Genomic DNA, 14,332 nt, shown 5'->3' on the forward strand with positions numbered 1-14,332 from the left:
ATAACGAACCTTGTTTAAAAATGTGGTTCCAGAGATTTATAATACTGTTATGTATTTAATTTATTTGCGAACCTTTGTGTAGAAATCATTTCGGTGTCGTCAACCGAGTATTTTTGACTGCTACTAAGTGCAGTAGCAGAATTTACCTCAATGTATTAAGCATTGAACAATCTAAAGCCAAGTCAACGGTTTGTTGAGAAATATTGTGGCTTATCGGTTATTTAAAATGGACAAGAAATCTTTTGACATCGTCTTAGACGAAATAAGAAAGGTAAGAGCTCCTTAACATATTACTTACAGTGATCTGTATCAGTATTATTGATAAATAGGCATTTTTAAAGCAGCACTTTGGTTCTTTACATGAAAACGATTAAATGAATACTATCAATGAACAGATTAACAAACATCATAGAGATAAATACTAAAATGCTCATACAAAGTACAAAGTTTACAAAGTACACAGCCTAGCGGTTAATTGACTGGACTAGTAATCAAAAGGTCGCTGGTTCAAGCCCCACCACTGTTGCCATTGTTGGACCCTTGAGCAAGGCCCTTAACCCTCTATTGCTTAGACTGTATACTGTCACAGTTATGTAAGACGCTTTGGATAAAGGTGCTAAAAATGTAAATGCAAATGTAAACAAAATAATAATTGTTGTTTTATACGTCCTATGTGATCTGCAGATGGTATAAGAATCATCTACCAGATAAGAAATGAGCTACAGTCTTCTGACACTAAATAAACCACAATATACACCACACCTGCTCATGACATGCATCATTTTAAGTTTTTCCTTAGATCTGATCTTTAGATTTTTTCTTAATAACATTTCTGTATTAGTATATTGTTACTTTTTGGACTAGGATGAATCAGTTTTATTAAGCCTATTTTCTCTCATTGTTGGTATTGGATTTTGTGCAAGGTGCATCCTGGTCGGTTCCTTAAAATGTGATTTCATACCTGTATGTGAGCCCCACTCTCTATTTGAAAGTGCATATCATTTTATGCATTCACTTGATTTGCACAAGCAGTGGCGACTTTTTAGCTGAGTTGGTGCATTTTTGTCCCAGCTCAGAAAAAACTAATTTCAAGTTTCTAGGAATTTGCCAAAAAGTTGCACTAATAGTTTCCAAGACCTGGATTCTAACACACATTCACAAACAATTCATTAAAAAATATTAAAGCCATTCCCAATTTGGTGAAGGACAAGGGTGTGATTAGGCTTCATAAAGAATTTTTGCCTCTGATTGGCTTTTATGCTACTGGTTTTCATAATAAATTAATACACAAATGCTTTAATTAAATTGCATAAGGGCAGAATCTTGGCTCGGTGGGTAGCACTGTCATCTTGCAGCAGGTCCTGGGTTTGATTCCCAGATGGAGCGGTCCAGGTCCTTTCTGTGTGGAGTTTGCATGTTCTCCCCGAGTCTGTGTGGGTTTCCTCCGGGAGCTCCGGTTTCCTCTCGCAGTCCCCCACACATGCAAGTGAGGTGAATTGGAGACACTAAATTGCTGTGACTGTTATTGACTTTAAAAGCTCGAACTGATGAACCTTGTGTAATGAGTAACTACCTGTCCTGACATAAAATCCTGTTAAAATTCTAATAAAAGAAATGAATTAAATAGCATAAATAAAATATGTATTTAATTCAATATATTTGAAGTAAAATAAATAAATGCATAACAGCCAACTTGAGAATTATATATCAGTATCAATGTAAAGAAAATGTAACTTGTGTTAAGGTGTGTATTTAAGCACACTTTTAAATCAAGAAACTACACCTTAAAGTAATCATGAATTTGAATTAAATATACACACAAAATGAAACCAATGAAAAAACTCTATTTCTCTGCAGTGTGTTTTGACAGATCAGCGCATTAAAGCGATCGAGCAGGTCCATGGATATTTCTCCAGTGAACAGGTACAGATAAAAAGGATCTCTGTATTTACTAGATTATCTTTTGTAAAGCTGTTGCTAATTTGTCATGTTCATCGTTAGGTGATCGACATCCTGAAATACTTCTCATGGGCAGAACCTCAGATAAAGGCAGTGAAAGCCTTCCAGCACGTATGTTAAACTTTATTATCTTAGCAGTCCTTGTGCAGTGGTTAACATGCAAACAATAATTTTTATGTTAATAAATGTTAATTTTGGCAGAAAATGGTGGCCATTCCGACAACCAAGGTTGCAAACATCCTGAACACTTTCACATTCACAAAGGACAAAATTGTTGTGCTGGAGCTGATAGCTTTGTAAGTGATTTTTAAAGTACTTGAATGTTTATTTAAATTGGTAATTGAAGCTAAAATCCAGTTTGTTTTAATAGCTCTGTTATTTTAATTATAGAAATATATCGGATGCCCATAATTATCTTCCAGTGGAGGAGCAGTTCCGCACTCATCTAAAAGAGAAGAAATATGCACGACGGATCCTTGAGCAGGTAAAGTGGGATGTGCAATTTGTTGTATTACTAATGTCTGAGGTAAATTTCTGAAATATTAAATCCCCCACACCTTAAGGTATTGTAAGGCATTATGCTAATGTGTATAGAGTTACAGGAAAATCAGTAAATGAAGAAGGAATGTGTGTTAATATATACAAGCAGGTTTGCTGCTGTGCCATGAGTTTGAAACTTTCAGACAGTATCTCTAGAAATGTTCAAGTTCTTAGAAATCATCTTATACTCACTGCTTTTTTGGTACAATGGCATTAATTCCTCTCTTATCATTTGTGACAGCTCCTCAGTTTTCATCATGGTTGCAACCAAACACTTGAATCTTCGGGTGGTGTTTAGCAAATCTAGTCATTATTGACTTCCTTATTATTTAATACTGTATGTGGTAAACCAACTTTAGTTCATACAGACTAGCAGTAGGTTGTAAGAGGCAGCATTAAGTGAGCAATGACCTTTGTTGGTTATTGGTTGATTGAGTAATCATTAACATGCCTACTTTATACTTGATGGAAATAAAAGTGAGCTTTAAAAACACGCTGGGGGAAACATTCAAATAATCTTCCATTAAACATTAGTAAATGAATCATTACTTTCCATATTTGTAATAAATCATAATTTAACGCCTAGCTGGTTGGTTTAGTTCTGAAATTTTAAACTTTTTATTTTAAAATTGTCTCAAATGTTTACTATGAAAATAAATAGTACATAAATTTTCAGAATCTAAGCTGGTAAATAATCTGGTCACTATTCAGCTGTTTATTATGCTTTTGTGCACACTAAAATGTAAATCCACAGTGAATTAAATATATGATGTTAAACTTTGTTTAGGTGTGTAAGGTGGGATGTAAGGCCCCAGTTGCAATGGTTTCATCCTGTGGGATGATACCTGGTAACCCTTATCCTAAAGGTAAACCCAGCCAGGTCACCGGGACCTTTCCTGTAAGTATTAAAATCCTTTCCATTTAAACTTTATACAGTATGTTTGGAGTTAGAGTTGGTCTGACAATTGGTTCACAGTGTACCTGATCATATTATATTTTCCTTTCTAAAGGGAATGCCTCCCAAAAAAGAGGGTGAGGAGGTTAGTATGGAAGGAAAAGGGATCGCTAACCGCATCATCGGACCCTGCAAACCTGTGAGTCACTTTTTACAGACATTTAATTCCTGAATATTAGTTATTAACTGTTATTTTTCAATGTCTTAATGGGACTAAAATGTAAGAATGTAAGTCATACTTTATGCTTTTATTTTTTTAACAGTCTCCATCATCCTACAATCCACACCGGCCTATACCCTACCCAATTCCTCCCTGCAGACCTCATGCAACCATTGCACCAAGTAAGATTTTCTTACGCTACCAATCATGCATTTGCTAAGATTAAAAATAGGTGCTCTAGTGTTTAGGTAGAGTTATAAAAGCTAGTGGTTAAGGAGGGTAGTGGACAAGATAACATGAAGTAATATTGAAGTTTGCTCAGGCCTCTGACATCTGCCTTTGAGAACATAAAACCATTTTATTTTTACTGCATCAGGTCTAGGAATGCAACTTTTGCCAGTTTTGTTCAGTTAATGGAAATTTGGATGGCATTTTAGCTTATAATATTAATGGAACATTGACGTACACAATTTGACTCATTTTAAAGAAACTGTTTATTCACTTTTATTATTTTTTGTCAATAAAAGAACAAAGTAGGTCTTATTACAAGGACAAATTGTCGTATCCCTTTTATAACCTGAAGATATTGTATGGTTAGGCATTTGATCCCTCTTTAAAACTCTAATATGTTGGTTAATTAAAATTAGATTATGGGCATTTGAGTGGTGCATTGAAATAATGTGCTAACCCAACGCTGCAGAGATCTTGAACTATTGACAGACAATTTCTGTGCTTGAAGAAAATTTTTGAGGGTTTCATTGCTTTGCAGTTCTCAGTTTTAATTAGAGTATAGAGTACATTACCTACATAGATAGTCCGACTAATATTAACTCCTGTTACCAAGATGTCAGGGTTTCTACTAAGATGCAGACTAGAACAGGTCATGTGATTCGAGAGATGCGATAGTGATGTTAAACGGTTTATGAGCAAATATGCTTGTTAAACTTGGTTGCCATGGTGTACTCCATACCCAGCAGGTTTCTATTCCCCTGCTCAGGTGCTTACAACAATGCAGGTCTGGTGTCAGTGAGAGGGGTCATTACTGCAAATGTGCCCCCTCCACCCTACACCTCCACTCCAAAGTCAGCAGGTACAACACAGCTGCTGCCGCCACCGTTACCGCTGTTGCCTCTGTTGTCTCTGTTCAGCTAAGCTATCTAAATCTGTGCTAACTGCATCTGTGCTAACGGCTCCCTGCTAACAGCATCCGCCACACTCTAGCACACTCACTGTCTGCCTGCTGCACTCAGCATGCTGCTGAATGAGTAAATATATTCATGTATATAAGAAACATGCAGTTTTCTTATTACAAGACCTGTGATTTTATTATTGCTGAGACTATTAAGTTTCAAATCTGAACAATATACTGTAGTATGTTTGTAAACTGCTGTAAATTTGTTCAGTCAGTCAGAAGCAGCCAAAAGCCACATATTGGTATAATCATCCAATCAGAGAGTTAAACCAATAGAACAATTGGTGTATTTGAAAATAGCATTGCTGGTGGCTTCTGGAGCCGTGCTAGTGCATACCTAAGCACTAGAACAAAATGTAAGCATAGAACACAGAGAAAAAGGCGAGAACAAAGCGAGCCTCCCGATAAAACACTAATGTAAACAGAAAGACGTGCACCAGGTAGTGGAGACTTACTAAACTACTGGTCTTGGTACACTTCTCGTGGGAATTTTAAACAATTGGACCGGACTTTTGGTTTTCCAGATTTCGTCTGTTAAATCCGAAATCCATTAAATTTCCATTTTTTAGTTTAGTTTGAATGAGTAATGCATTCAATTAACACGATTGCTTGCATCTTATTATTGAAGTTGTCAGTAGGGGGCACTGTGGTACCCAAATGCCCCTTCGTTGACCTTTGATATAAGCTGCTTTTGACTGGCTTGACACAATTTGCATAATGATTTGATGATACTATGATTTTGCTTAGTAGAACAGGGTTTGTCTTTGTTATTAACATCTGTTTATCTTTACTTTCCTTGTTTACTCTGTAGTTTATGGGTTTTGTTTTATTTTCTGGGCTTATAAACTTCACCATACTGACATTTTTATTTTAGATTTCTTTCATTCTTTGTGTTGCCAATAATAAAATTTCTTATGTTTGTTTTCAGCTTACGCTCGACCTGCCAGTCAGCAGAACCCTGCTTCAAGTGGCTCTGCCACCTCCACTACCTCGCCTGCCAATTCAGCCCCTCCCACTCCGGTCACCTCCCAGCCTCAGCCCACCACTCCTGTTACCCCTGTTTTCCCTGGCATGGTCCCTGCCCAAAGCCCTGCCACCCCTTCTCCTGCACCTACCCTCTCATCCTCTGTCATTAGAAGCTCTCCTGCGCCTGCAGGCTCTCCTCAGTTTGCCCCGAACCCCAGTGGTCACAGCACCCCCACTTCCACTGTCCTTTCTGGTCTACTTCCTAATGACAGAAACACTCCCTCAATTATCAGAGCTCCAACTCCTTCTGGTACACCTGGTATACCCCCTCCACCTTACGGTGCATCTCGTTCAGGCACTCCCACTTCCAGGGGACCAGCAGAACAGTCTTCTCAAAATATAGTGTATTCTTCCTCCAAGGGCTTCCCACCTTCTGCTGACCCCCAGTTAAATTCCTTAAATCCTAAAGCCTCTAGTAATTTAGTCATGCGGAGCTATACACCCTCAGGGGCACCACACGGACAGTCCAGTCCGATGCAGGGTCTGGGTACTTTACCTCCTGGCACCCCAGTAGCTCACTGTGCTCCCAGCCCAAAACCAAATTCTGGCAGGTCTCAGGCTGGGACACCAAACCCATCCATTTATAGCGAGCTGCCCTCAAGCTCTGTAGTCCAGCACAGCGGAGGCAGTGGCAGCAACAGCCCTGTCCCTTCCGCCTTTAAAGGCCCTTCATCTAGGTCAGGCACCCCCTCACTTAGCTCACTGGTGATGCCCAATTCTTCTGCTCTGGCTCGCTCGCTGGGCTTGAACCACAGCGCTGCCTCCCCCTTGGGTTCTCTGGCTTCTCAGCATGGTGGCAGCCCTGCCTCAGCATTCCCAGGCATCTCCTCCTTCTCCCCACTATCCTCAGCCTCGCCTCTTCCCGGAGCGCCATCCTCCATGCATGCTTCTGCTTCTGCCGCCTCAGCTCCGCCCACCACAGCATATTCAGGCCTAGATCCCATTCGGGGGCCCTCTCCTTCACCTTTCGGTCTCGGACTTACCACCAACCCCTCCATGTTCCCAGGCTTAGCTTCAGGGCCTAGTCCTGCCTTTCCTGGGTATGGTGGTTCAGGTCCTGCAACAGCAGGGAGTCCAGTGCTCTCCTCTTTCATGGGACTTCCTGGCACCTCCTCCTCTGTGGCCACGGTGGCTCCTCTACAAGCGGCCGTGGTGGCAGCAGCTGCAGCAGCAGGCGTGCCCTCTACCTCACCCGTGCTTCCAGGCTTTGCATCTGCGTTCAGCTCCAACTTTAACCCCGCTCTCATGGGACAGCCAGGGTGAGTGAACTTTTGGCTTAACATTTTAAAGTGGGTGGGGCCAGTGACTCCACCCATTACTTTACTCCAGGCTCTAAGCAGAAAACAAAATAGTCAGATGGCAGAAAATTGTAATTCAATCAGCACATTAGGATGTTTTTACCTGTGAGTCAGTTTTAAATGCATAAATTAATTATTGTTCATGATGTATTTTATAGGGAGGAATGAAGGAGAACTGCCTGATTTTGTTTAGCGGTTGAGTTTTAAAACTGTTAACTTTATAAAAACAGCTCAGTCATTAAATAACACTCATAAATTGAATGATACTTTGATAACTGAATGTAAACCTAGAACATCCAGCGATGGTGCTAGGCTATGTCTCAAATACGAAAATTCTCGTCTGTGTTTTGACACCCCTCCACCCTACCTCTGCATCCACAGAATTTGTTGTTAGTTTTTCAAACTCAGTTACCCGAGTCGTGTTTTTAGCTGCTTACATTTCGATATCGTGGACATGTTGACTAACCGATTGCTAACTGAATTGCCGTAGGATTGCTAGGACCACCTCATAGTGCAAATTAACCAGTAATTGTGAGGCACTTAAATGCTACATGAATGAAAAATGTTAAATCGCTAAACACAAAATTTAAAGTTTGAATTTCACAGCAATTTGCATATCACATGGGAAAAGGTTTATTTCATGGTCCATGATGCAATTTTCACGGCCATGAATTAGGGAGAGCCTTACTTATATTATATGTTGGGCTCAAGGTACATACTTGTAGTATCTGTGTTAAATGCAGCAAATATGATCATGTACAAAGACCCGAGTGACTTTGATATGGGCCAAATCATTATGGCCAGGTGACTCGGTTGAATTACAAAGACATGAAGACTAACAGAAGGGCTACTGTGTCTCAAATTCCAGATAATTTTAATACTAAGGAATGTTAAAATAGTTTTATAGCTGTTATAAATAAACAATTTTCGCTCAGGTGGTTCAGCTGTCAAATGTGCTATACCACTACTGCCAAGATATAAGTTTGAATCTCAGCTGTGCTATTGACCGGTGGTGCGCTCACAGCTGTCTGAGAGGGGTGATGGTCAGTTCCTCATTGCCTCCTCTGTTTCTCTGCTGGCTGATTAGGGCACCTGCATGAGAGATGTGGAATATCTCATATGGTGAATGTCTCTTTATATGCCATAGTTTTTGAGTCTCTTGTCTGGTAGTCGGAAAAAAAGGCATTCAGTGACTGCCTGTGTTTTATGGGGTGGTAATAAGGGTAAATAAAATTTTATATATAATAGCTTGGGTGTGTTGGAAAACTCTCTGCTCTGCATGACTAATGTAGTATGGAGTACACCTTAATTTTCCACTTCGTCATGTGCCCCTTATGTTTAAAGTCTAAAGTCTATTAACATTCACATTATCAAATATACAACCCTTCTTTGTCAACACGAAATATGATATGGAAAGTTGCCTGGGTGTAATTATATTGATTAGGACTAGTGCTGGACAATAATTCAATATCGATATATATCGCGATAGAAAATGTTTCAATAACGGTGATATGATTTTTAAACAAATTCGATCGATATACATTTCGTAAGTGCGTGATGACGTACGCCACAGGCACGAAGCCATTGGCTCAGCGTTACCGCTCTGATTACGCTACCTACAACACGGTGGATATTAGCGGCTAAATGAGTTCAACAGAGAGTGAACGAGCATCCACAGTTTAAAAAGAAGCAGACGAAATAGTTGATAAGAGAGAAAAAACTAGACTCTTTTTTTCTGTATACTTTAAGCACAACACCTGCTGTAGCAAATTCTGCAGCAACTCTTAAGCACTTTTTATATTTTTTATCCTGGTTGAGCACTTTTGTTTGAAAATGTTTAAATACAAATAAAAAGCAGTCCATGTTGTGGATTAAAGTTGGTTAAGACCAGAGGTAGAAAGTAACGAATTACATTTACTCGCGTTACTGTAATTGAGTAGTTTTTTTGTGTACTTGTACTTTTTAAAGGAGATTTTACAGCCTGTAATTTTACTTTTACTTAAGTATGTTTTTTATTAGGAATTGTAATTCGCTACATTTTAAATAACATCCATTAATGAGTAAATGAAACGCAAAAAAAAAAAAATCGCGTCTGGGAAACTGCTGCATTGAATTCTGCGATGGGGAGTCGGATCTTTTGGCTCGGTTCCTTTTAAAGAGCCGTATATATATAACGACTCCCAGAAGCGGTTATACAGTTTTAAAAAGTTTTATGGGACTAAAATGACACATTACACATCCCTAAATATTTTAAATGTTGTATCAACATGTTTTTTCTATTATATTTGAATTAAAAACAGCTACTGTGAGATTTATATCCACTTGTCCTGTTTGCATTACACAGGAGAGACCCCCCTGGGGTTAAAAAAGTACTAAGTAACTATTAGTACTAAGTAACGTTTACTCTGAGTACATTTTAAATGAGTTACTTTTTACTTGAGTAGATTTTTAGACTACATTTGCCATGTAGCGAACTTAAGTAAAAATTCATTAAAGTAATAGTACTTTTACTTGAGTACAATATTTTAGTACTCTTTCCACCTCTGGTTAAGACATATGTTAATATATTATATATTGTCAAAGCTTATGTTTATTTGAGAATGATGTCATGTTTTTGTTTGTATACAAATGCTGAATACAAATAAAAGGTGAAAACTAATTTATTTGTATTATTATTAATAAAATTTTCAGAGGTTTGCAGGTACAGCCTTCCAATGTTGGTGTTCTTGGCAGTTTTTCTGACATTTGTATTATTCATATTGATATCGGAATTATGTCGTATCAACCGAAATTAGGAGTTATATCGTGATATAAATTTTAGCCATATCGTCCAGCCCTAATTAGGACCTTGCCTCTGTTTATACACTTCAGCTGTAAATGTCAAACTTGGTTTTATTTAGAAAACACGCACTAATAGAGGAAACAAAGGTCATGTTTAAGTGCTATTTTTATCAGTCCAAGTGTATTTTAAACTTGTCAGGCAAATGTAATTATTACCAGTTTATTACCAATTAATTACCAATTAAATTATTCATTTATTTTCAATTCTCCAGCATTCTATGCTACACTGATTTGATCTGACTGCAATGTCATGATTTGGTGATTACAGTAGCTATTTAGAAGATAACTGCAGTTTGCTGCTTATTGTTTTATCCACTTCTATTTTATTGTGTGAATAAGTGTGCATTTGAGCCCTGCACTTTTGTAATGTTTATGACCGAAGGAACTGTAAAAATGGCAACAACTAAATAGTTTTTATGGTTTGGCAGTTGGATGGCTTTAGGAAGGAAGGTTAAGGGTCCTGTATCAGCAGATTAAAGCCATGGTAGCAATACTAGATAAACTTATTTTGAACCCACTATGCTACTACAACCTAGTTGATTTAGCTGTAATGTCAGCTAGCAGTCTCATGCTTATTTAACACAGGACATCCCACATAGATTAACAAACACACACACTCTTAGGAGGCACGCCTTAACTCTACAATAGGGGGAAATACCTTAAACCAGGGGTTTTCAACCTTTTTAGGCATACGTCCCCCTTTCTGTACCCAGCGCGGCTTTCTCTGCTTCTGCCACACACCCCTCCCGCTAGTCAAACCACGGCTCGATCTCAGATGACTGGCGCGTCCTCCGCCGGTCTCAGGTGCCGCGGGTTAGCAATAGTAAGCGGCTGACACCAGACAACAGAAGACAGTAAATCTACACTGCTATACAAGTTGTACACTGACTACTCTAAGTTATATCCAAGTTTTATTTCTATAGTGTTGTCCCATGAAAAGATATAATAAAATATTTGCAGAAATGTGAGGGGTGTACTCACTTTTGTGATACACTGTATGTAAATAAATAACATATAGTATTATATTGGTCATGTAGTGCACTATGCAGGTTCTAAAACCCAATAATCCCTGTTTGGGTGTCAAATGTAATGGAAAGGATGCCAATTTAAACATTGTTGGTAAATAAAAGTTGAAATGCTTCTGTATGATAAATTAGTCTATGTATGTTCATGTTTTATCCTTGTTTAATTACATAGAATTCATTATTGTGCATGGCATCTTGTGTTAAAGCTATTTGCTTGACTCTTTGTTTCTAGAAGAGGGCAGTTGTAGCCTAATGGTTAAATTACTGGACTTGGTATCAAAATGTCACTGGTTCAAGGCCCACCATTGCCAGGTTGCCACTGTTGGGCCCATGAGCAAGGCCCTTAACCCCCAATTGCTTAAACAATACAGTATAAGCACAGTACTGTGGATAAAAGCATCTGCTAAATGCAGAAAATGTAAATGTAACGTAAATGTCAAGACTGCTATTCTCATCTGTGTTCAGTGCTGGTCTCCAGGCCCCAGGTGGTGCTGCCTTCCCTGGATTGATGTCATTTCCTGCAGGAATACCTGGCTTCTCTTCAGGTGGTGGTGCTGCTCTGTCTGGTCTCCACAACCCCGCTGTTCAGTCTGCACTGCTGCAGGTATCACTTACTCTAAACACTTAAATTGAATATCAATCTGCTTTATTTCACACATGAAAATATGAAATGCTAATAACCAGGTTTTACAGTGAGTATATACTGTACAGTGTTATGCTGGTCTCATTCTTACCTGTGATTTTTGCATGTATAGGTTCATTCTGCGTCACCTCTGGACAGCTTTCCTCCTCAGCCCAATGGCTTTGGCAGCTACCCTGCAGGCACTCCGTTCCCACCCGCTGGTGCCGGATCCCCCTTCGCCCTGCAGCCTGGTTTGCACCCTCAGCTAGGCTGGCAGTAAGCATGTACTGAAAATCAGTTAGGACCAATCAAGTAATACAATATTGTTGTTACAGACGACTTGTCCCTGGTTCCATTTGTCAGACGGTACTTAAATGGGCAGGATTTTGGACAGGATTTATGCTTTCAGAGATGGGCAGTGCCAAGACAGCTGTACTCTTAGGTTCTTTATATTATTTAAAAGCAGCTGTGCATGAGTTTACAAATGGACGTTAATTAAAAAGAAAGAGAAAACATTATTAACATTATAATCATGCTACTCCACTGGGTCCAGAGACACCAATTTTGGGGAAAAGGAGGCATGTGGAACTGTTTTGTTCTACCTTATATGGTGTGGGATTTGGAAAACCTCTGTACTTTGTATTCAGGTGAATATCAAAGCCAGCAACTCAATTACGTTTTACCACATCGCTCAAGCCAAGCGCTGAACTAAGCGGTAAAATACTTCTCATGTTTATGCGCCCCAATACTATGAAACTTGTGGTTATCAGAAGTTCTGGACGTCTGGACTACATTACTAAATTGCTCACTTCTGGATCGTAGACAGCCTGTATTATTTTGCATCATCGTGTCAGGGCTTGCTTGGCATAACTAGTTCCTCAGTTGCTCGGAACTACTAGAAATACTGTGAACATTATTAACTCCAGCTAATAACTGCTTTATTAGCTCGGTTCATCGTACATGAACGTACATGCTTTCCTGTTAAGTTTGAAGCTAAACCGAACAGAATTCTGAATGTAAATTCTGTATCTTGTTATATTAGATTTTTAAGAAGTAGGAATTCACCTTTAATTAGCATCATGGGGACGTTTTTAGCAATCATGATGTACAGCAATCTGTAAACTGTAAGTAGGATTTTTTTTTGTTACTGCTCTTGATGTTCCTAAATTCCCCAAGTGAGAATTTTAACAAGCGAGTTACTGGTAATGTCCTGTATGTTTAAATATACTTTAGACCTGATAAATGTATGAATTGTGCACTAGGTTAGGATTTTTAATACTGTGTATGGAAGAAACTGTATAACATTACAGTGGTCAAGGTGGACATTTTATCATGACTTGATGAAGTTGATTATGAAATACTGTAAGGCATTATGGTAGGTGTAGGTTTGTTTATTGTAATATGAAATAAATACCTTTTTTACATCTGACTGTTGGTTTGAAATAGCTGTTGTCATTCTATACATGGAATAAGTCCTAACTTTATGTACTATAACTAAGTACTGTTTATAATATTGGGAAAAGAATCTGGAAATCTGAAGAGATCTCGGTATGTGTAGGGCAAAGCTGGAAATCACTAGATGTTGGCTGTGCATTACCTTTGAGCTCTTAGACGGCTTTGACATTTTCGGCATTTAGCAGACACTTTTATCCACAGTGACTTACAGTACTGTGATAATATATAGCCTTAGCAATTGAAGGTTAAGGGCCTTGCTCAAGGGCCCAACAGTGACAACCTGGCAGTGGTGGGGCTTGAACCAGCGACCTTTCAATTACTAGCCCGGTACCTTAAACGCTAGGCTACAACTGCCCTTCATGTTAAAAAAAGGTGATATGACGTGGTGGTAACTGCCCCTGTCCCAAATCGATTTAATGAGTGAATTACGAATATGAAAACCAAAGCTGACTAGTTAGTAGGGCAGTACTGTTTTCAAATGAATTCAGGTGAAAACCATACGATATGGCCAAAAGTATTTAGACACTTGACCATGAGCTTGTTGGCCATCCCATCAAAATAAAATAGTATGAAAACAGTGACCTATGGGATCTTTTCAGCTATAACAACAACCACTCTTCTAAGAAGGCTTCCATTTAGTGGCCATTCAGTCAAAAAATGTATGGCTGGGCACCAGTGTTGGTCAAAAGCCATAATTGATGTACGTGGTAATTCCAAAGCTGTTCGGTGGGACTGATGTCAGGGCTATATGCAGGTCAGTGGAGTTTCTTTATGTCTTTGTAGATTAAGTTATTACATCAGTCAGCAATTGTTTTGGCTGAAACACTAATTCATTAATTAGAAATGCAGTGGTGCCCCAATACTGACCCACCTGGAATTGGGTGTGCAGAAATAGATAAAAGAGCAATACTTTTTACTATTGGAGATAACAGGGCTCAGGAATGTGATTTACAGCATGAGTCACAAGGTCATTCTGCCTTTTACTGCTTGCTCTCATCATGTTCTGCAACACTGTACATTACCATCTCTCATTCATCAATGTATTAATTGTTATATTTATTATTTATGTAAATAAAAGCCCATGATTTGTTGCATTTATTGGACACCAGCTGACTAGACTGTTACTACAGATGAGCTGTTAAGTGTCCAGCTTTGCCATAAACTCTGGTTTCATTACAGACTCAGGAGATTTTTTGCCTTTTATTGGACACCAGCTCTGATTGTATATTCATCTGGTTATGATCCACAATTTACAAACT

General features: G+C 38.8%; 1 protein-coding gene across 2 annotated transcripts; it reads left to right on the top strand.

The window, feature by feature from the left end:
• The first annotated feature begins 187 nt into the window (after window positions 1–187).
• proser1 (proline and serine rich 1) lies at window positions 188–13,047 on the top strand. Of its 2 annotated transcripts, XM_063013898.1 has the most exons (12): window positions 188–271; window positions 1,858–1,923; window positions 2,002–2,070; window positions 2,161–2,255; window positions 2,350–2,443; window positions 3,287–3,397; window positions 3,510–3,593; window positions 3,718–3,796; window positions 4,612–4,704; window positions 5,735–7,091; window positions 11,462–11,600; window positions 11,752–13,047. In XM_063013898.1, exons 1-12 carry the CDS (start codon window positions 227–229, stop codon window positions 11,896–11,898), a joined length of 2,379 nt encoding a protein of 792 aa, XP_062869968.1. In that variant the 5' UTR covers window positions 188–226; the 3' UTR covers window positions 11,899–13,047. The 2 variants fall into 2 exon arrangements, with proteins under 2 accessions (XP_062869968.1, XP_062869969.1); XM_063013899.1 differs by lacking the exon at window positions 4,612–4,704.
• Window positions 13,048–14,332: the final 1,285 nt, after the last annotated feature.

The sequence above is a fragment of the Trichomycterus rosablanca genome, chromosome 18 (genome assembly GCF_030014385.1).
Source record: "Trichomycterus rosablanca isolate fTriRos1 chromosome 18, fTriRos1.hap1, whole genome shotgun sequence".
Taxonomy (NCBI): Eukaryota; Metazoa; Chordata; class Actinopteri; order Siluriformes; family Trichomycteridae; genus Trichomycterus; species Trichomycterus rosablanca.

Coding starts and splice junctions, on each gene's coding strand:
- proser1 (XM_063013898.1), top strand. CDS start 227: ATGGACAAGAAATCTTTTGACATCGTCTTAGACGAAATAAGAAAG. Junction 2,256..2,349: donor GTGCTGGAGCTGATAGCTTT/GTAAGTGATTTT, acceptor TTTTAATTATAG/AAATATATCGGATGCCCATA. Junction 11,601..11,751: donor TTCAGTCTGCACTGCTGCAG/GTATCACTTACT, acceptor TTGCATGTATAG/GTTCATTCTGCGTCACCTCT.